The following is a 23504-nucleotide window of genomic DNA, read 5'->3' as shown; positions in this document are numbered from 1 at the left end:
TGGTGGGGTGAAAGTCATTGAATGTCTGGTGGAAGGTTTCCAGGGTCTGTTGTCCATGTGTCCAGATAATAAAAATATCGTCAATGTATCGCAGGTACAGGAGAGGTTTGAGTGGGTAGGAGTTAAGGAAACGTTGTTCTAAATCTGCCATGAAGATGTTGGCATACTGTGGGGCCATGCGGGTGCCCATGGCTGTGCCGCTGATCTGGAGGAACAGGTCATCACCAAATTTGAAGTGGTTGTGGGTAAGGACAAAGTGGCAGAGTTTGGTAGCAAAGTCCGCTGTGGTTTTATCTGAAATGGTGTTCCTTATGGCTTGTAAACCATCATTGTGTGGGATGTTGGTATATAGAGATTCCACATCCATAGTGGCTAGTATAGTATTGTTAGGAAGATTGTTCAAAGATTGTATTTTCCTCAGAAAATCTGTGGTGTCACGTACGTAGCTGGGAGCACTGATAGCATATGGTTTCAGAACAGAGTCCTTTCATTGCCTACAGACAGCCACCCAATCTTAAACAACTCCTCACCCACAATAATACAACCACCAGACTTAACATGGACACTGGTACCAGAGCCTGCAATAAACCCAGATGCCAACTTTGCTGCCACATACACCCAGACAATACCATTACTGGCCCCAACAACATCCAACATACCATCTCAGGACTATTTAATTGCTCATCCTCTAACATTGTGTATGCCATCAAATGCCAACAGTGCCCTTCAGCTCTCTATATTGGACAAACAGGCCAAACCCTACGCCAAAGGATAAATGGACATAAATCTGACATCAGGAACCAGAAGACAGAAAAACCAGTAGGAGAACACTTCAATCTCCCAGGACATTCTATACAAGATCTCAAAGTAGCTGTCTTACTACAAAAGAATTTCAGAAATAGACTGGAAAGAGAAGTTGCTGAATTGCAACTTATCACCAAGCTCAAAACCATGGAGGGACCTGGTTTGAACAGAGATATCGGGTTATTATCTCATTATACATGATAAGCGATCTTCAGCCATCTCCACCCTTGCTTTTTCATGCAAAACCATTTGCAGTCATTTCCGGTCATCAACAGCTATCAGTCAGTCAATCACCCATTTCCACCACCCTTCTGAGTGATCCCCCCTCCCCATCCCCACCCCTCCCCACCCCTTCTCTACATAAGTGCCTGGAAACTTCCATTTCACTGTATCTGAAGAAGTGTGCATGCACACGAAAGCTCATACCAAAATAAAAACTTAGTTGGTCTTTAAGGTGCTACTGAAGGAATTTTAATATTTTTCAAGTTGAGGTGGAGAACACTTTTGCCCTCCAGATGTGGCTGAACTGAAACTGCCATAATCCTTGGCCATTATTCATGCTTAATCTGCTTCAAAAGGGGTAACAGAGTAGGAGCCAAACAGGCTAAAAGTTCTGGGGCTAAAACAGAAAAAAGCTCTGCTTCATGGAGGCCAACTTGATTTCTATGTAATATACTTTCAGCAGTAGACCTTAAATTGGTGGTGTTCATATGGAAACATATTCCCCATGGGAGAATCTGGACATGAATCATTTATGGTTCTTTAGGTCAAAAACAGAACCCTGAACTGAGCTCATTAACCAGGGGTGGCTGACATTTGGTCCTCAACATGTGGGACTACAGCTGACTACTGGGCATATTGGCTGGGGCCATTATGACCATTATTCATGCTTGTTGATGCTGATGCAACATCTGGAAGGCCAAAGTTTTCCCACCCTTTTCTAAGATAGCCAATACAACTGTCAACCTGCCTTCAAATCTCTCCTATTTGGCTATCATTTTTTAAAAAAATGTATAATGGCCTTTGCTTTAAATGACAGATTTACCACAAAGTTTGAATACAAGGGGAAACCCCCATACTTGGAGATTAGAGTTGAAAATCTCCTGGTCACACTGAGCACAAGAAGGGATGAGCTTGTGATGGGCAGTGGAGAATTTGATTATTTATGAACCAAGAAACATAACACACATTTACACACAAATGGCAATTTTATACCTGCGCTCTGTAATGTTTTCTATGTGATGTGGTCTTTCCTAAATGTAGAACTCTTGTATTTTTCTGTGGGTTTATATGCAGCAGGACTGACAGCTTTGAGGGTGCACGCTCAATTTTGTATAAACATTCTTGACAAGTTTTTTCTCCTCTTTCCAAAGGAGACAAGATGGATAAAAAAAAAGTTAATGTCTCTCCATTTGGCTTGTTAAATGCATGTACAGTATTTGGGCAGCAAGTAAAGACAATTAAAGTCAGTTTTGAAAACTGTTTTGACTGCAAACTGTGTTTGGAAAAGTCGCGCCAATAGTATTTCCAGTTCTTGACTACACGTTTCATGCAGCCAGTACATGGACCCTTGCAAATAAGCACCAAGGGTAGGTGCTTGCATAGATTCACACTTGGTTTTAATAGGAGTCTACCTTAATTCTTGCAGATAAATGTACATGGAAGTGATTCAATTTCTCCACAATATTATCCCACCTCCATTAGTCCTTACACACTGTTGTCATCAAATGGTTCAATGATTTCTTGTACCTGAAGCATCTGTTTTAACACACATTTTTAGCTTCGAAATCCTTTTCCCCCTTGCTGTGTTGTCAACCTGCATGCATTTGTTTTTCTGGAATTTGTGCTCGCTCTTATCACCTCCATTTAGGCAAGACTTCCACTTCATTAAGGAAGCCTTCTTGCATTTGATAGCTTCCTTACATTATTTATCGATCTAAAAAAATTATAAACGGCTTAATGAAAGTACCCCTGAGCAGCACACACAAGACACTATAAAATAATCAGGCAGGCATCTAAAATACTATAAACAAGGGTGCATGCTTAATGTTAATGGGCAGGAAGTTCCGAGTAATTAATGTTGCCACGATGAGAGACTCCTGATAGACACAGAATCAATACTGTGTCATTTGTAAAATGTTTGACAGATTTACATTGAGGAATTTTACTTCCCTCCTTTTTAATTAGTCTCATGTTTAAGAAGTTTCTGTTTTGAAATTAGATGTGGCCATGGTGGACTTCCTGGATAACTGTCCACTTACACCTGTTCCTGAGAGATTTTTTGATGCTTTCCTCACACACCAGATTCCAGGTCCCTCTAAAACTTCTTTTAACTGCACAACTTTTCTTGTGACTCTTTAGTCTTTTGTTTCTGTATGCTCATTGCCAAAGTTCAGCCCTTCCTAGTCTGAGGATCTGAAAGACTTAACACCATCCCTAAAGGGTGAGTTTTCCCAAACCAGATTCTTCCAAGCAGATAGCCCCCTCCCTAAGAGGTCACTTAAAAACCCACATCATCTCAAAGTGAGTGAAGCCTGTCTCCTTCAACAAGTCCAACATGTTCCAAGTGCTGACCAAATCTAAGTCCTTCCTCCCAGTACCAGCCTCATTGTTACTTTGCTTGTCAGACCCTGTCCAGGCAGCTAATATGAAAGCAATGCCTTAACATCCAAAAAATTGGCTGCCAGGACCTCACAACTATATTTCCCAATGTTTGTCATGAACACACTTTTCTCCCATACTTTTTAAACAATATGTACATGATGCCTGCAGCCTTCATACCAGGAAAACATCACCATGCAGCCATTAAATGTCTCATCATAAAACTCCTACTGCACCCATTGCTGTGTATCCTTTGTGCAAGCACATGCCAGTTCATCACTGAGAAATAGATCTCATTTATGGGATTACAGCACTCTAGGTCAGCTACCTTGGCCTAAAGATAACAGATTTGGATTCATAAGAGCCAGGAGCTCATAGCACCGTGGACACATGCATGAGTTCTACCTAGCAGGCAAAAAAGCATACACAGGATGCTCCATGCAAACAAAAAAACAAAAACCAAGGCATGGTTCTCATAGTTGCTGATTAGCAGAGACAACTGAAATTTACTCAACATAAATGCTTACTGCATTTGGGTACATGTGTAGAAGTATTAAAATAACTTTAACACAATGAGTTAAGTTAGAGAGAAACAAGGTGATATTTCATTGCAATATTTTTATTAAGGAATTTACATATACACAAGGTAAAGTAGACAGAAGATGCCTAGCTTTCATTTATGCTTTATTTCAAAACCACAGATTGGATCTTCTTCCTCTGTGTAGTGGCTGAGGAGAGTCGGACCATCCCAGTCCCATAGTTTTTATTCCACCACTAAAACTTTCAGGCTGGCAAGTGTGTGTGTTACACAGGAAAACAAAGTGCAAAAAAAAAAGTGCAAGGAGAAAACTTGCCACAGAGTCTTGGCCCTTTGATCAATTAGGTCATTAAAATGTAAAAGAAAGAAAATATTGGTGGGCAGGTGGGGAGAGGAGAGGTTGTTTAAATATGTCGCCACCACTGGTGGTTAGAAAGAGGAAACAGTTGTTTCAAAGTGGTGCCAATTTCACCCCACCTTGTTCACAGTTCAAAAAAAAAAAAAAAAAAAAGATTTGTGCTCAAGGGCCTCATAGGAATTCTACCAGTTCCAGGGTAATAAATTTCAAGCTCATGAAAGGTGGAACTAGTTCTGGAAAACTCCATAGTGCGTGTGTGTGGAAATGGAATGTTCAGTAGAAGAAAGGCAAAAGGATGGAAGCAAGAAGCTTTTTTTTTTGTATGGGGGAGGGGGGAGAAGAGATCGTAAACAGATGACAAACCTCAGAGAAGGGGCTTGATTTCTGAAACACAGGCCACCTCCCACCATATGTGCACACTCACATAGTTTAAAGAGCCAAGATAGTAAAATCTCCAGTTCCATGGATGTGGAGTTGGAAAGCAGCAGAGAAGGTTTCCCTTATTACAGGAAAGGTCCAGCCAAGACCACCAGAATGGAAAGCAAAACCTTAAAATAACCTCAGGGAGCAACTTTTTAATAATGCAGAAAACAAACAAACAAACAAAAACCCCTCAAACAAGAAAACAGAAGCAAAGGAAGAAACAAAAGGTCCAAAATCCTGGTGTATTATTTCCACACCTGGGAACTGAGGGTTTGATTGGTTCCTTGGGCCCCTCCTCTGCCCATAGACTGTCCATATCCCACCATCCCATTTGTGCCGTAGAAGTTCATCCCAGCCATCTGCTGCGTCATCTGAATGAGAGAGAAGGCAAGAAATTGGTCAGAAGGCCCATTCTACAATACCAGGGATGAGGAACCTGTGATCCTCAAGATGCTATTTGACTACAGTTCCCATCAGCAGTGGCCAGTGTGGCTGATAACCAGAATGATGGGAGTTGGAGCCCAGCAACTTTTAAAGTAGCCTTCATCAACCTGGTACTTTCCAAATGTTTTGGCTTAGAACTCCCATCACCTCCGACCCTTCAGCCATGTTGGCTGGGGCTAATGGGAGTTTCAGTCCAAATCATCTGGAGAGTACCAGCTTGTAGAAGGTCAGTCGGGAGCACTGCAGGATACTCATCCCTGTCCTACACACACCTCTTAAATTTCCTGCTCTGTAAACAGATTTCAACTGGCTACGACACCTTTGCTGCTCTCATTTTTCTGCACTTGCTAGCATCTAGGTCCAATAACCAGTTGCTACTGACCATGGTGGTTCTCAGAACGGACTTAATGAGGTTCCACAATTTCTTATCCTTTACAGGGAGGTCATGATTTTTATGAAAAAATATCCAATTTCAGAATATGTTGGCAACTAACTCCATGGCTTACTGATTGGAGTTCTGATGGGTTGAATACTACAGGAGTCTGATGTTATGTCTCTGGATCCAAGCCATCCAAGAAGGTGGCTGCCTCTTTGCTTAACAGAGGCAGAATGCCTTCTTTCAATGCCCAGCCTTGAGCAAAGGCCAGACATCACATGTGCATGGTAGGGCTGAGCCAAATGAAGCTTCATCAGGCTCAGTCCCACCTCCAACACAGAGACAGCAATGTTTTGAGGGGACTGTGAAATAGTTCTTAGGGAGCCCTGCAACTATAAAATGAAGCAATGGATGTATTCTAATGTATTTCATTTGCCCTTCACCACATCAGCACATAAGAGTTGTGATGTCATCACACGCAGTACATGATCCCCAATTGGCTGAAATTATGGGGGCAGGGGGAGGCTACTGAAGCAGGAAAAGAGGGGAAACAAGCAGTAGGTTAGTTAAATCCCTGCATTTTCCTCCATATGTTTTAGTTAGGGCTACCAGGCTATTGAAGGATTCAGTCAGCATATTACCCAAACCTCTATCTCTCAGTCCCGAAAGGCACCTACTGTATAAGAGAGACCATATTTTAGTATCTCCTTTCATTCCCTCTTACAAGTAGAACACAAAAGCCAGAAAAGCTCACCCACCTCACCCTGTTTAACTCCCAGTCTCCATCAATTACGTTTGTTTCAAGCATTTCATTTAAGAAACTTTGAGAAATGTTACATAGAGAACTACCTATATAATGAGTGAGACTACCTATATAAAATGAGAGGCAATTTTATTTGTCAACTACCATACTTTTCCGTGTATGTACTTTTTTGGGGAGGATTGCACAGAATTGTTGAGCTTTTTGGGGGAAGGACTGCCCACAGTTGAGCTTTTTTGGGGGGGCAAGGGTTGTTGAGCTTTTTAAAGGGGAAGATGCCAAAAAACGCTCACACAACAGACCAACAACAGACCAACAATGCTGCTCGTGCACATCACCAAGGCAACCTATCCTCTGTCCCACTGCCGAAAAAAGCAGCAAATCGGCCGGCCAATTGCTGCAGTGACAGCCAATCAACAACAGCCCTTGCAGCAGCCACCAATAACAATCTCCAACTGCTGAAAAGGCATTTGATAATGTCTCATGGAAATTCCGCAAAAAATAATAAAAAAACTTGAATTGGGAATATCAATCTTAAAGGCAATAAAAGCAATATGCCATAATCAAACAGTGAATTTAATTATAAACAATGAAATGACTGATTATTTTCCAATATAGAAAGGAACAAGACGGGGTGCCCACTTCCCCCCCTTTTATTTATACTAACATTTGAGGTGTTAAATGAGGTTATAAAAAAAATGAAATAAAAGGAATAACCTTAGGAAGAAATTCGTATAAAACCAGGGCTTTCACATATGATATGATAGTGATGATGGAGAACCCAATAGATGGTATAAAAAGTTGCTAGAGAAAATGGAAGAATTTGGGAAAGTGGCGGGATTTAAGTTAAACAAAGAAAAAACTAAGGTTATGGTCGAAAATATGGATGAACAAGGGGGGGATTTAGAAGAGAAAAATGGATTACAAATTGTAAAGAAAGTAAAATATTTGGGAATCCACATAACAATGAAGAGTATTAATTTATTTGAAGACAACTATAACAAAACTTGGGGAGAAATAAAAAACTAACTGGAAATTTGGCAAAGGCTAAAATTATCTATATGGGGTAGGATTTCAATGATTGTTTTACCAAAGTTTTTGTTTTTGTTTGAAAAGCTCCCGATAATTAAATATGACATTTTTGAAAAATGGAGAAAAGATATACTGTATCACGATTTATATGGCAAGGGAAGAAGCAAAGAGTAAAGTTTAAATTACTAACGGATACCAAAGGGGGAGGGGCGCTTCGGATTGACGGATCTGAAATTATATTACCACACAGCCTGTCTCGGATGGATCAAAGATTGGGTTATGTTACGTAACACAGAGATTTTGGATGTGGAGGGATGGAATAATCATTTTGGTTGGCACGCTTATTTGGTTTACGATAAGGTGGCAGTAAATAAGGATTTCTTGAACCATATAATCAGAAAGCCCTTATACAAAGTATGGGCAAATTATCGATGGCTACTGGAACCAAAGATACCCTGGTGGGTGTCTCCATCAGAGGTATTAATGGTAAAAAAATATGGAAAAGAAATGGCCAACATACCAACAATTAATAATAAAAGAACATGGTGTTGTAAAACTAAAACCATATGAAGAGATTAAGGATTACTGCAATAGCTGGCTACAATATCATCAAATAGCCCATTTGTTTAACGAAGATTAAAAAAAAGGTTTTGAACAGAAAACTTCTAAATTACAAAAGGAACTATTGCAGCCAAATAAAAAAATTATATCGAAAATGTATAATCTACTCCCTGAGTGGGAATTGAAAGATGAAGTAATAAAAGAAACAACGATAAAGTGGTCACAAGATCTGGGCAAGACAATACATTTAGATAGGTGGGGAAAATTATGGAGTGTTGACATAAATTTCACAGCTTGTTATTTGATAAGAGAAAATATAATGGAAATGTGTTATCATTGGTACCTCAACGCAGTAAAATTGGCAAAGATTTATTAAAAATATTCAAACCATTGTTGGAGATGTAAAGCAGAGGTGGGAACAATGCATCATATGTTGTGGGGGAATAAGGTGATTAAACAATTTTGGACTAAGATACATGAGGAGTTGAAAAGAATATTTAAGAGCACAATTCTCAAAAAGCCAGAAGCATATCTGTCAGGCTTAATAACCAACAATATCCCCAAAGATAAAAAGAATATATTCCTCTCTGTGACAGCAGCGGCCAGATAGTACTAGTGACAAAAAATTGGAAAACAGGAAAAATACCAAAATTATCAGAATGGAGAATTAAGATTTGTGAATTTATGGAAATGGCAAAATTAATGGAATCAATTAGGGGCTGCCCCAAACAAAAAATTGAGAGTGGGAGTGTGTAGAGATATATGGTATATGAAAAAAAATATGGATATGAAAATTAATTTTAACATAAACGTAAAAGACTCACAAGGATACAAGATGATATCATAAAGGATAGGACTATTAAGTATAAATAACTGCTAACACGACAAGAAACAATAACACAAATGCCAATAAGATCTCACATGGGTGAGGGGAAGTCGGGTGAGGGGGAGGGAAGTAGAGGGTGGTATTTGGAAAATTATTAAGAATGTGATATAAAAGTAAAATGATTGTGTTTGTAACTGGAATTATGTTGATTGACTGTGGTTGTAAGTCCCCCCCTCTAGTTTTTACTTCTTTTTCTGTCACAAAAACTTTAAATAAATTTTATTTTAAAAGCAAAAAATAATAATAATTAAAAAATCTCCAACTCGCAGCAACAACCTATCCCATGGCCCCACAATGCACTACCCATGTATAAGATGACCCCTAATTTTGAACATGATTTTGGCATAAAAAAACAAAGTATTTGTCAGAGGGTCACTGTGGAGTAACTCCACTTGAGTCCAGTTTGTCTTCAAAGACGTTTATTGTGCTAATTATTTACAGTGTAGAGACAGCTTAAAACATGACCTCTCATCCCGAATCAGAATCCAGCAATGGCGTACGTCTGTACTTACGCCAGCAAAGTAGTCGGGGCACCCCAAAACGCCGCCTCCTTGACCTGCGTTGCGGCGCTCTCCTTACTTCTTGAGCTGGAAGGAGTGATGCCCTTTCAGTTTCCTCCCTGAGCAGTCGGTGCCCTGGCTCTCCAACATCCCTGAGCCCCTGTCTGCATCTCTCCGCCCCTGAGCTTTCCCATTGTTCCTCACTCTGATTTCTCTCCCCCTCCGAGTCTCTTCCTCCCCCTCTGACTGCTTCAGAACCACTGGTGCTCTCTGTACTTGATGATGTGGGCATCAGGATGATGGGGGCTGGCTCCCTGTAGGGAGTCACCCTTACAGTCTTATACACGGAAAAGTATGGTAACCCTACTGACTAAAGATCTCTGCATCATTTCAGGCTTCCTCTCACTCATCCTTGATCTCCTGTATCCCCATACCCATTTCTTAGGCTTGCCAATTCATTGAGAAAAGAGCAGGCTAGAAATATAAAAACTAAATTCTACATTATCGTAAAAGCAGGGAGCATGTTTTTGAGGAGAGCAAGAGAGCTTGCCCCATGCCCAAAGGAGTTATGCAGCAGCCACCCTTGCCCCCAATGCCCCCTCTTACCTGGGCAATATTCCACTGTAACTGCTGTGCTGGTTGCACCCCATATGCGGGGGGTGGGACGGGTGCCATGCCAGCCACGTACCCAGCCTGCTGTGCTGGCATCATCCCATTGGGGACGCCGATGACTGCTGTCTGCATGCCGCCTACATAACCCGCTGGGATCGCCATGGGTGCCACCATGCCAGCTGCTCCCTGCTGTGCCATCATCCCAATTGGTGGTGCCACCATGCCACCCATCATGCTGCTGGGAGGGGGCATGCCTGGAAAACTGGGGTATGCTGCAGGGTACCCCATTTGGGCTGGAGTGATGAACACAGCTCCTAGATGAGATTTTGTAAAAAAAGGTGTTAGTGCTGAAGGGAGTCCTGGGAGGAGTCTGGGTTATTACGATTTCTCTGCTGACATGCTGTCTTTATGCCTGATGAGCCTACAAGGCAGCCTTTCTTTGCTACTCCATTCTATGGGCATCAGAGTTTGACATTTTGAGTGAGTCACACCAATTGTAATCAAGAAGCAAGGTTGGGAATTGGGGGTGGGGCAAGAGGAAGAGACAACCGCCTCTTCGCATACGCACATCCAAATTGGGAACTAACCTTGGGATGAAAGACTAGTAATGCATTCCTCCTCTGCAGCCCAGAAAAGTGCTCTCAAAGGGTGTGAATGACGTAAAAAAAAGTCTGTGATGATGGAGACAGGGAGTGGGAGGAAGAGACTGCAACTACTTCTTTCGCAAGCAGCGTGGTGAAGCAGTTAACAGTGTCAGATGAGGGCTGCATCAGAATGCTAGCCACACCACTGCTATCCAAATACAGGATATCGAACAAAATCTGATGCAGAGTAGACCCTTTTCAGCTGCTGTCCCTCCCCCCCCCCCACTCCAAATGGCTGTGGAATGCTCTCCCCAGCAAGGCCTGCCTGGACTAGGTGCCAAAATTAATAACTTTTTGGTGCCCAGTTACAAAATATCTGTTCTCCCAGGCTTTTGTAGGATTACGATAACCATGTTTAATGTTGTTTTTTTGGGGGGGGGGGGTAGGAGAGAGAGGGGACTGCTTTATTGCTAAACTTCATAGAGATTTTTTCCCACCTAGAGCTGCTTTGTACTGGATGGTCAATAAATCAAACAAGAAGTCCATCAATTTCTACTATTAAATTGCCTAAATCCAGTTATTTCAGTGGGCTTATTCTGAGTATGATGAACATTAGATATCACCCACAGCATCTAGGAGAAGCACTTTACTTGCCTGTCATACATAACCCCAGCACCGTGAAAAAACCAACATAAAACATTGACACAAACTGTTCAAGAAAACCAATTGCATATTCAACAAGCCTTCCTAGCTTTACCATGAGAACATTTCCATGAGTCTACTAACTTGAACAAAACATTTCCTAAATTTAGAAGCTGCACCAAACTATGCAACTTTATGCTTCAAACCCAGCAAATGAGTTAACCACTTGCAAAATTATTCTCTACTGGTTACATTCATTCGCCTTCCCCAAATATAGCATTAGCTATAACTGGCCACAGGATATTTCCCCTACCCTTTCCACCCCCTCACTGGGTACCTTGTGCAGGTATTTGTGGGGTCTGAGAGCCATATAAGGAGAGAATAGAATCCTTTGAGAGCTGCTTCTTCCCCATCTCTTCTGACTTGCTTCCAGGCTCTGGGAAAAGGTTCAGGTTTTCAGGAACAGAACCAGCACTCCCAGCTGTGGGCATAGAGCCAACGACCTGCCGAGAGAATGTACCATGTTTATTCCCAATGGTGGAGGGAGGGAGAAAACAAGGGATATAGCATTCTCCCTAAACTTTCAAAAGCATTTCACAAAAATATTTGAGATGCTGTATCTCAATTCTCTGTGACCAAAAAGGCCTTCAAGGTAATGCACAACAAACCAATTTACAGTCATTACAAAGCAGCCCTGCATGGTAGGACAATATTGCCATTCCCACGCGAAAGAGGAGGACAAAAGAAAAGTGGATTTGCTGCTCTTTGAAATCTCAGCCAGATAGTCCACCAGGGGACAAATAAGAGCAGATAGACAATGGAGAGAAAGATGGTCAGCTGCTCCACAGTCGCCCTTTAGCTTTTTCTGCCTACCTCTGAGAGGATCTTTAGAATTCTCAACAGAAAGAGCCTGACTTGCACACGGTTACCTGTTAAGTAATGTGTAACCAGAATCTAGTTACAGTGGAACCTCAGTTGTAGAACGGAATCCGTTTCGGAAGACCGTTCGACTTCCGAAATGTTCAACAACCAAGGCGCAATTGCCGGTCGGCAAATTCCTTTAAAAAATGGAGATATGCGCCTCGGAAGCCATTCGACTTCCGAGGCGCGTTTGAAAACGGAAGCATTCACTTCCAGGATGTCGGCATTCGGCTTCTGAAGCGTTCGACAACTGAGGTTCCACTGTATATGCAATTTGCCGCTGATGTTGCAATCAAACACTGAAAGCAGACGTATCAGCCAAGCTTTCTTTGCTGTTCAATTTGATTTAACAACAGTGAGACGCAACGATATACAAGCATTTGGAAGCTGGCTACAAGGGTACACCAGCCCATCAACATGAATCTTCCTCCTCCTTTCGCACATGGGTTGTTGGGTATTCTACTTTTCTCACCTTCCTCTCAGAGGTCATGGAGGCAAACAGGTCCAAGTCCTTCTCTAAACAGTTACTTGATCTGCCATTGGGGAGGGTCGTTGAAACAGGAACATCTGGAAAAGAGGAATGTAATGGGAACAGCCTGAACTAATCCAAATCCAGTAGAAATCCACTGGTGGCCAGCGGCCCAATCACCAGCTGGCCCGCCACTTGCATGGGCCTTTTGACCCCAAACAACAAGATGTTTCAAATCCCTCTAGCTATATAAAAATTGCGCAAATTAGGGCGAGTTCTCTCACCATGGATTATTTCTATTGCTGTGTTCACATCGAGGGCAAGGAGCTACACAAACCAAAGTCCCATCACCTAGACCAAATGAAATCCTATTCAGCCTCCCCTGTTACCTCTGCCTTCCGAGGTTTCACCAGGCATTGCTTAAACATTTCCAAGTGTAAGTTGGCAGCTATGCTGGCAGCAAGCTGTGGATTTGTGGCCCTCCAGAAGTTGTTGGACTCCCAACTCCTATCAGTCCCAGCTAGAATGACTAATGGCCGGAGATGTTGGGAGCTGGGAGTCCAATTGTGTCTGAAGGGCCACAGGGATTCACCATCCCTGCCTCAGGGGCTACAAAATTGATTTATTTTTTTTACATGAAATGTAAAACTCTTAGGAAGCTGAATTTTACTCCATAAACTGTAATCTACGCAGGACTTGAGAAAGGACGCAAAGCACTGGCTTCAGGATATAAAAGGAGAAACGGCCACAAACGTTAGTGCTGCCCATCCTTCCCTACTAGTCATCTGTCTTCTTTGAAAAAGGCAGGCTAGAATTTTCATGTTCTCCACCCTAAACAAGGCACCCACCACTAACCCAACCCCAACAGCTCATACTGTATGTTAATTTGAGCGACAGTGTCCTTTAAACCAAGCTAAGCTCTTCACTTTGCTGATCCTGCAGAAGCAACTGAGACCACAAGCTCTGTTGCAGTGCTGGGTAGCAGCTGCAGCTCAGAGAAGAGTCGATTCGGAGATTTTTGCTGCAGAGGCAGATTTTAAGTACCTCAAAGGATAAGTTCCTGTGCCCCTCCCCATCAGGGGACAACTCTTGGGAAGCAAAGGCAGAATATTACATGCTACAGAAGGGGGAGTAATGCAGAGAGCAACATCTGCAGCTGTTCCTTAACCTCATTAAGAGGGAGGTGAGCTGCTGCAGCTAAGATAAGAGGAATTTCATGCATGGCTTGCAGTTTTGCTTTGTCCCCCCCCCCCTTAAAATGTTTCATCATCTTTAAAGAACAGCAGTGAGATGGGCTGAGATCTAAACTTTGGTGCCAGGTAGAACTGTGTGAGCTGCAGGAAACAGAACAGAATATATAATTCACTTTCAGCTCAAAGGCAGCCCTACACTAACAGTATAGCTCAGTAAAGCCTACTCTGACAGGCAGCAGCTCTTCAAAGTTTCAGGTAGAGAGAACTACTCTGCTGGAAGCCCTTTTGACAGGACATACAAGGGACTAAACCTGGAGCCTTCCACATGCTAAAGCACCTGCCAGGTTATGGGCCTTCCTCCTGATTAACTGACTGGAAAGTGTGCAAAACCCCTATGCAAAAGCACAATGATGTAGAGGCAGAGACAAGTTATATTACACTGGACCCCACCATCCAGGCAGGCCACAGAATCCTATTGCCAATGTCAATGGTGTGATCCATGCTGCCAAGAGGCCACCTGCCAGGAGCATGATCCCCTAAGGGAACCTGAAGCACCCCTTTCCGCACAGGTATACCTGCAAATCCTGCCTAACTATCTGCTTTGCAATCTCCCAAAGCCACCAGATCTCTGTAGGCCAGGCATAGGCAAACTCGGCCCTCCAGATGTTTTGGGACTACACCTCCCATAATCCCTAGCTAACAGGATCAGTGGTCAGGGATGATGGTAGTTGTAGTCCTAAAACATCTGGAGGACCAAGTTTGCCTATGCCTGCTGTTGGCTCTTCCAAAAGAAACAATGGATGGAAGTAGATCCAGGAACGTCTGCTGAAAGGTAGAGGTAGCACTGAAACACCCCAAAGGATTTGATGCTGTGGCCTCTCTAGGGAGAAGGACTTGTTATTTCTGCCTCCTCTTACTCACAAATGCCTAGTTTTAATACCACACAGAATATGACATCACCTTGCTGTGCACTTTTCCACCCACACGGCTGACTGGCAATGATGCAGGCAGGGGAAGAAGGCAAGCACATTTTATGTTGTGTTCAAAGTGGATCTTTTGAGGAAGGCAGTCCCAGAAGTGTGGGAAGGGAGAGAGACTGAGCCATGGGCTCTCTTGGAACACCCAGTCTCATTCCTGAGTGTTTCAGCAAATGTCATTTATGCAGTTACGTTCCATTTCAGTCAAGGATGAATAATGAAGGATTAAAAGGTTAGGCCAGAGTCTTTATAGGAGGGGTTGGTCTTGGAACTTTGAAGGCAGTTATTTTTATGCTTCACTGAAACACAGAAGTATAGCACAGAAAGCTGCCTTATACAGAGATAGGTCACTGGCCCATCTATCTCAGCACTGTCTACAGTAGGGGTGGGGAACCTTTTGGCTTGGTGGGTCAGAAATTTATTCCCACCCATCATGTGTGCCAATTGTAGCAGGTGGTTGGGACCACCCACCTCTTAAAGTGGGGAGCGATAGTGAGTGACCAGCAGGCTTGAACTCCTTACACATCAACTGATGAGCAGGAAATTCAATCCTGTTTTCTTCAGGTACACAAGTGAGTTCCCAGCAAAGAACCCTCTCGTGCACCCAAACCAAACAGGACTGGTTCCCGTGTTGATGCATTGCAGAGGATTCTGGGTGACACACAGTTCACACAGGGGTGGTGCAGGGCCTGACTCTAGATAAGCTTGGGAGCATGCAACAACACACCATATGCTCCCCCACATATCTCACACTGCAGAGGATGGGCAGTAAAATCAGGCACAAGCTGTCTTTCAAAGAGGCTTGCCTGCCATGTGTGTTTTCCTTATGGATAAAAGCCCTTTGTTCAAAGGAACACAAGAGTGGACAGAATACACTGTGGCAGCTATTTAACCTGTTTCCAGCACCTACAGTGTGTGTTATCATGTATAGAACATGACACCAAGGTGCATTTGGACAAAGAAAAAGCTCCAAAGCGCACATCATCTTACCAAGTCCCAGCAAGTCCATGGCGGGCTCAGAAGATCTGGAAGGACTTTTCCTGGCATGAGAGTCGTCTTTCTTCTGAGGCTGAGCCAAACAGAGTAAAAAGCCCCTCAGTTACTTTGATGCAGACTTTGCCAACCTGGCGCCCTCCAGATGTTTTGGACTACATGCTGGCTAGGGCTGATGGAAGTTGTAGTTCAAAACATCTTGAAGGTACCAGGTTGCCAAATGTTTCCTTTACATCTTGTCAAAAGCTGCCAGATGGCTCCCGTTTGAAAAGCTTTTTCAAACGTTTAGAGGCTGTTTGAAAAGCAGAAAATAAACCTACTAAGTAAACCAGGGACAGGCAATATGGAGGACTCCAGATGTTGTCAAACTACAACTCCCATCATACCTGACTACTGGGCCATGCTGGCTGGGAGTTGGAGTCTAACAACATTTGAAGGACATCTGGTTGCCTACTACCAAAGTAAAACAACACATACTAGTTCTGTACATAAAGTTTACCCAAATTCCCAACAAAAACAAAACAAAAGATACAAGGAGCATAAAATTACAGTCCCAGGTGTTACCCCCCCCCCATCCGTCCATCTGAAGTTCAGGAACAACCACACGCAGCAGAAGGAAGAGTTGTCTTACCATTTTCACTTTCTCAAAGATAATTGGCTCCAGCTTTTTCCCTGAGGCTGTCTCTTTTTTCCATTTGTCATCCTTTTCTCTCTGTGTATACAATCAAATGAAGCAGTGAGACAGTGAGGAAGGTAGTTGAACATGACACTGTCATTTCCAGGCCAGTGGGACAGAAAGTCCAGCTGGTTTGGCGAATGTAAAACTCCTTAAACCACACCACACTTCCCCAACAGAAGCGAAGTGTTCCTGGTTTCCAGCCATATTAAGTCAGAAATGTGTTGGTGCTTATTCCCTTTCAACTTCTCCAATGTGCAAGAGGACAGAGTAGCCACATCTGGCTGCTGAGCAAATGCAAAAAAAGGTTCAGGTAGTCTAAGGGGCCAGTGTACTGATCAAGAGGACAGCCTCTGACAATCTCAACTGGATTTTTTTTTGGGGGGGGAGGTGAAGAACTCTCATCCTTTCTACCATAAAAGGACAGTTTAGATGAAAATTCTCCCCAAAATCTGGGCCATCAACAGTTTGGAAGTCTCATGCTAACAACAGGTAGGTAGCTGTGTTGGTCTGCCGTAGTTGATTTTTTTTTAAAAAAAAATCCTTCCAGTAGCACCTTAGAGACTAACTAAGTTTGTCATTGGTATGAGCTTTCATATGCATGCACACTTCTTCAGATACCATGCTAACAAATTAGTCCAGATTATGGCTTTATACTTTTGAATTTATACCACTACTTTGTATGCAGCAGATCCCAGATTCAAATCCAGGGATCCTGGGAAGCCAGGCTGGAAAAGACACCTCTCTGTCTGAGGTCTTACACTGGGGGTAGTCAGTGTGGCTCCTTCCATGCTTTGGACTACAACTCTCATCATCCTCAGCTGGCACAGGGTAATGGAAGTTGTAGTCCAAAAACATTTGGAGGGCATTATGCTGGTGAAGGTTGCCTTAAAAGAAGCACTGCCAGTCAGAACGAACAGGACTGGGCTAGATGGGACTTAATGGACATCATAGATTCAGGATGCAACAAGCATTCTGATGCATTTAAGACTCACCCGCAACAAGTTGACGTCGAGGCTTCTGTCGATGTACTTCTTCTTTTCATATTTGTCCCTGATAAAGCCCTCCACTGCTCTGCACAGAAGTCAGTTAAAGAAGAACAAGGAAGGATTGACAGCCTGTGCATAACATGGTCAGGCAGCAGCAAGATTCTAGCCCAAGCTAGACTTCTGTCATGGCATGATTTGACCCACACCTTCTCTATTCTTGCTGAAAAGGTAGACACTGTGACAACCACGATCCTTGGATAAGTGACAGTGCCTTTCTAGTATGAGCTACAGCAGTGGCCCTCAACCTTGGGCCTCCAGATGTTTTTGGCCTACAACTCCCATGATCTCTAGCTAGCAGGACCAGTGGTCAGGGATGATGGGAATTGTAGTCTCAAAACATCTGGCGGCCCAAGGTTGAGGACCACTGAGCTACAGGACATGTGCAGATCCAGCAGCAACCCAGTGCTTTTTATGGTGCTTTTGCCTCCAATCTACCTAGACCGCGGTGGGGATACCATTTTAAGCCTAAGAAATACATTCCTGTCTGGGCAACCTTCTGAGGGCCACATGCCAGTGGCAGGTGAGGCCAGAGGCAAAGGTGGGCAGAACAACAAATGTTAAGTTTTACTTTTGTACGGTAGGCTAGTTTCTACACACACATCCTCCATCCAAGCAAGAAGCATTATCCAAGTTCAAGGGGATGCACCAGCCAGGCAAAAACTCTCAGGGTGCAAGCAGAGGCGGTGTGGCCTGGAGAGAGTCTGAGGGCTAGACAGAAGGGCTGCATTAGTCCCCTGGGCCTGAGCTTGACAATTAGAAATTTTTTGAGTGAGTGCTGCACACCACCCACTCCAGTCAGTTCTCTCTTCCCTCCCTTTGATCAGCCCCCTGCCTAGCCGAGACAGAGACACACACACACTTTGCTTTCCCAAGGAATCTTGTATACAGTATAATTAAGCTGAGCGTTAAAAAAACACCTAGAGCCGAAAGAGGAAGTGAGAAAACACCACTCTTCCAACTCTAGCTCTATGGACTTTTCATGGGTGAGAAAAGTAACCACCCTCACCATCTCATGACCAAGGGGGATTTATAGGAATCAGACTCAAAGGCGTCATGGGTGCCAGGGAAAGACCTCAAAGGTACAACTGCACCCATGGGCACCATGGTAGTAACCCCCAGTTTGACCCGGTGGGGGTGGAACCAAGATCATGACTACAGGGAGGGGAGAGCACATGGGTGTGCACTGGAGTGCAGGCAGAACGGAAACATGGTCACAGTCATGAGGAAGCCAACCACCAATGAAGTTTCACCACCCGTTTTGCTGGCCCTGCATTCAAGACCCATAGTCACAAAATGGGACAAACCCGCTGCACCTGTCTGCTTTGCTGTGGGCAGTCACCCCTCTAGCAACAGCACCTTCTGCAGCCTAATTTTCAAAAAAAAAAAGCCAAGTAACAGAGGTGCCTCAATGAATACAGACTCTAACAAATATTTTAAAAAGTTATACATTCCATTTAAGGTACACTTCTGCTCCCTTCAAAAGTATGCATTCAGAGATTAGTGAGATGCCCTCCATCCAACTAATGCTTAGCATCAATATGCTGTAAGAGAGGCAGAGGAAGGATGCTGGTCTGTCTGAGGTCGTCTGAAGTTCTCCGGAAGGTAAGCTTCATAGAGGCGATTTGCTTTGCCATTCCCCATCTCCTGCATGCACTGGAACAGAAGCAAGAAACCTTCAATAATGGCATGGCATCTGGTGCTGCCAGTTAGGCTATTCTTGCCATCGTTTCACTTTGAGCATAAAACGTTTTATGGAACCCAGAATGCAGGAGTATCACAGGGCCTGCTCTGTGCTGGTATGAAGGAAAGGAGAGAGTTTTCAAAGTCTGCCAAAGCCGTTTCTGAAAGGTGCTCCAACACCAATCTGCAGAGTCATCGTAACAGTGACTTAGTTAATTCATGTCCTCGATTTCTGACAGATCAGCAGAAAATGGCTGCAGCTCCTAATGGCTACAAAGAGCAGGCTTCTTGCAGTTTTTGTTCTTTCAACAAAGAACACTGTTTTGCTTTTGCAACAGGACAGATTTATTGTAACTCTTCTCTCCTTCCAAAGTGGATGCCTGATATATTCTCAAGTGCCTGCATCTTGCTCAAAGTATTTGTTTTGCCCATTCACATCGCTGCCTGCCTCAAACTTCCCACAGTTCAGCTTTCCTTTGACTATGCCACTTTTTCAGCATAGTTATTCAATTTTAGTTTTTATTAAAATCAAGGCAAGGAACAGAGAACACTGCCAGGGATACATTTGCAAATCTTCAGTACTTCTGAGAGAGAAGTTCATCCTCACTCACTCAAGAGTTAGGAATATCAACTGAAGTACAGATTGGGCAGAGCATTGTAATACTGATGATTTGATTCAGGCTGGATAATTGTGTTTGGGTCTAATACAACCATCTTTTTTTACTTTCTATAGAGTGTGTAAGCACTGCAGCAAGCATAACCTGATTTGCATAACACAATGATGTCCTAGATCTGAAGCACACTGATAAAAGTCAAGGGCTGAACTGCAGAGCATGTCAATGACAATCTCGGAGTAATTGCACACAAGCTCAATTTACTCTTTTCAGACGCCTCTCCTTAAGGAGCACTACCTACCAGATCCCTTCTGGAGGGCAGACTTCAGGCTTGCTGGATCTGCTTTGGTTGGCAGCTCTTGGGGTTCTAAGCAAAAAACAGAGCTACACTCCAGCACAAAGCTATGCTCCAGCACATGAGTTTTCTAACTACTGGGGGCAGGGAGTGGTGGAAAGGTTGCATGGAGGAGCACCTGAGTAGTCCAGGCTCACGTTTTTCCTTCTCATCTGCCATTTGAGAAAATAAGGCTGAGGTTCCCCATATTAATATAAGCCAAGATACAGAACTGCAGATGAGAAGCTGAATGGTCTTCAAAAATGAAGCCTACATACAAGGGAGATAGTTTTCTGTTACTAACCTGTATTTGCTCTTGTGTCCATTGGTCCAGATTGACGGATTTTACCCGGGATATGTGGACACCCAGGTTCCTGTGGATTCCGGCGCAACGGATGCAGATGAAAACACCAATATTCCATGAGGCCCATCTTGGCCCTGCAAAAGTACAAAGAAAGTGGTCACAGGAGCATTTCTGAGCATCAAGCTAGTTATGCTGGATGGGCTCTGCCCCGAAAACTGCTGAAAGCCAGGCAGGGGCTGAAGAGTTTCCATCTGCAATGTAGGCTGGCTTTAATACGTTCATTACCAAAGGTCACAACCATGCTGGAGAAACAAGGGACTGGGAAAGAATCCGACCATGCTTTCTATCTTAAAAAACAGGCACAGGATTGGAGAGGTGGGGGACAAATCGGATGCAGGCAGGAAAAGACAGTTTCATTTTTAAAATTTATTTAACAGGTCCAAAAATATGTCTATCCCAACCACATTGACTAGGAATCCATAAGAAAGGCATGAGTTTCAGAGCACCATCTTAGAACAAGAAGAAACATTCTTTTGCAAAGGCAGGAGTGGAAGATTTCTCTGTATGCAAAGACCTCTGCAGCAGATATGCATAAATCACAGGACGAAGGACATTGGACACTTTCTAGATATTGCTCCCTTTTGCACTTAGGTCTAGTTTACACATGTGAAGAGAATGAGGTGCAGATTGCAGTTGAGGGGAATGCAGCTCATTAAAAAAACAACTTGCTGCAAATCTGTGATTTGGGAGCCCCCCCCCCCAAAAGAATTCAGTTTCATTCATAGCAAAGCCAACCACGACTCTTTCCCACACAAGCCAGCTAGGAAGTCCACTGCAGAGTAAGATACGAATTACTACGCAAAGCCGCACAGTGCCACTAACTTTGTCCATGTGCCCTTGAAACGGAACAATCAGATGCTTTGAATACAACCAGCGGTGTGAGACAGAAACTGTTTCTCGCCTACGCTGCTTTGCACAGGCAGATCTTTAAAGGAATAGAATCACAAGTCTTCAAGTCCCGTCAGAGGCAGCTGAGTGCAGCAGTATGGAGAAGGGCTGCAATTCAATGGCAGAGCATCTGCTTGGCATGCAGAAGGCCCCAGGTTCAATTCTGGCAACTCCACATAGGACCAGGAAAGACTCCTGCCTGAAACCCTGCAGAGCTGCTGCCTGTCACATGAAATAGTTACACCTCACTTTTCTTGCTGGCTCTACATTTATGTCTTGCTTTTCCCATGGCATATGTGGCGCTAGGGTGCAAAGACCCCCGCAGCGCCCCCCCCCGGTTGCTCAGTCCTAGGTGCACAGGAGGGCAGAGCCAGCCTGCCACCTCAGCGCCTCGCTGGCTTGGTCGCCCCCAAACTTGCAGCAGCAGAAGAGCCCACCGCGGCGCCCTGACCGATGGGCGGGATCTTCCCTGGACTCAACTCTCGGGCCCAGGATTCTCAGCATGGCGCCCCTGAGGGCCTGGCGCCTGGGTGCCCCGCATCCCCGAGCTCAAGATTGTGTACATTTTTCTCCCCTCTTTATCTTCTCAGCAGCCCTTTATCTTCTCAGCAGGCCAGGCTAAAATAAGCAGCAATAGGTTGCCTAGCAAGGGGGAAGATGCAGGGGGTCCAGTCCTGTTGGCATGCCTGCACACGAAACCTCGGAGGCCAGAGAAGTCAAGCGTTTGAATGATGAAAAGAGAACCTAGGTAACCACATATTCAAAGTTATTTTTAGCCCTGAAAGGTAGCTAGGAATCATTTAGGGTTAGGTCTAAAGTCCCTGTTATATTTAGCATTTACTGTGTTGGAAGGGATTAGTAATCTAGATAAAGCTGTTTCATCACCTTGAGGGTTAGCACCAACTGATTCACACACAGCTCTAGCCTGCGCTAAGAGATGCAAATACTAGAAACATCTGACCCCCCCCCCCCACTTCATTGAGGCAGTAGAAGGGGGACATACACCAATTCAGAATATCAGGCTGGTTGGGCAGATTTGTTTTTCATTTCCACCACCTGTATGCACAGTTCCATTGAAAAAGCTTAAGCAGACATAATGAAAACATTAACTGTTTTAATTGTGTCCAACTATTAAGAGCCAATTTCCAGTTTAGCTTCTTGGCTTCTGCAGGCACAAGAGTCAAAACTTAAGGGAGAGAATAACTGCCACCAACGAAGTTGATTTTAAAGGTGTTTTTCTTCCCCATGGTTCACAATCTAAAACAGGAAGTCTGTTTTATTGTTTCATTTCTATTTTATAAATAGAAGGCTTTGAAGGCACTGAATAAAAAACAGAATCTAAAGCTATTTAGTAAATCAATATATACATAAAAGGGGCTTTCCCCCCAATATCTACTACGGTATCTTTGAACCTACAATCAGCAGGGGAGGCCTTGTTGGTGGTGGCACCACTGCTGGGCGCTGCCTTTTTGGCATTAACCCATGACAGGGCTTTCTCTGTGGCGTTTCCCTATTTGTGCAAAAACTATCTCTGGTGAGGTGAATTTTGTCTCCCTCATTATTAACATTCAGGCTGAATTTTAAAAGCATTCCTGCTCCCCCAGGCAGTTGATGGTTGAAACATGCTGTTCCTGGAAACTTTGAAATTACCAGTATTAGCTATGAGGATATGCAACAGTAATAAATAAATAAATTAAATAAATATATATTTTTATCCCTCCCTTTCTCCCAATGGAGCCCAGGATGGCAAATAAATGCTTTTAATGCTCTTAAATTTATTTTAAATTGCATTACTGTAGTTTTTAATGAATTTATATGCCACTTAATGCCAAAATAGGCTTTAATTATATTACTTTGCCACTCTCTTTGCCACCCTGGGCTCAGTTTTATTTGTCCACCCCAATCCATAAGCTCACAAGCAACAAATGCACAAACCACTGGACAACAAGCCAAACTTTGGAGAAACAAAACCATGGCCAACATCACCACTGTGAATGCTTGGGGGAAAGCGTGACATAAAATACAAAATTTATAACTCTCAACCCCTTCCTCTTCAGTGTCGATGCATTTTCATGACTCCACAGAATTACTTGAAATCTACAACATAGAGGGTCTTGAGCAGGGGTGGAGAACCCTTTTTCAGTCAGGGGCCGCATTTACACATGGGCAACATTCCAGGGACCCAGGTGGCGCTGTGGGTTAAACCACTGAGCCTAGGGCTTGCT

The 23504-nt window shown here is 43.6% G+C and overlaps 1 protein-coding gene across 2 annotated transcripts in view; it reads right to left on the bottom strand.

Annotated features, from left to right (window-relative positions):
- Positions 1–1273: 1273 nt before the first annotated feature.
- Positions 1274–23504, bottom strand: part of SMAP2 (small ArfGAP2) — a 35345-nt gene continuing 13114 nt past the window's right edge. The window contains exons 3-11 of one of the 2 annotated variants that reach the window (XM_060275834.1): positions 20332–20465; positions 18967–19052; positions 17346–17424; positions 16306–16386; positions 15672–15750; positions 12515–12609; positions 11459–11624; positions 9890–10209; positions 1274–5095 (exon numbers count right to left, since the gene is read on the bottom strand). In XM_060275834.1, the coding sequence (XP_060131817.1) occupies positions 4970–5095; positions 9890–10209; positions 11459–11624; positions 12515–12609; positions 15672–15750; positions 16306–16386; positions 17346–17424; positions 18967–19052; positions 20332–20465 (1166 nt within the window). In that variant the 3' untranslated portion in view covers positions 1274–4969. The remainder of the gene's footprint in view (positions 5096–9889; positions 10210–11458; positions 11625–12514; positions 12610–15671; positions 15751–16305; positions 16387–17345; positions 17425–18966; positions 19053–20331; positions 20466–23504) is intronic. The other variant, XM_035121196.2, reaches the window with a different exon arrangement.

Source organism: Zootoca vivipara, chromosome 6 (genome assembly GCF_963506605.1).
Source record: "Zootoca vivipara chromosome 6, rZooViv1.1, whole genome shotgun sequence".
Taxonomy (NCBI): Eukaryota; Metazoa; Chordata; class Lepidosauria; order Squamata; family Lacertidae; genus Zootoca; species Zootoca vivipara.
This window is presented reverse-complemented; position numbering and strand designations above follow the sequence as displayed.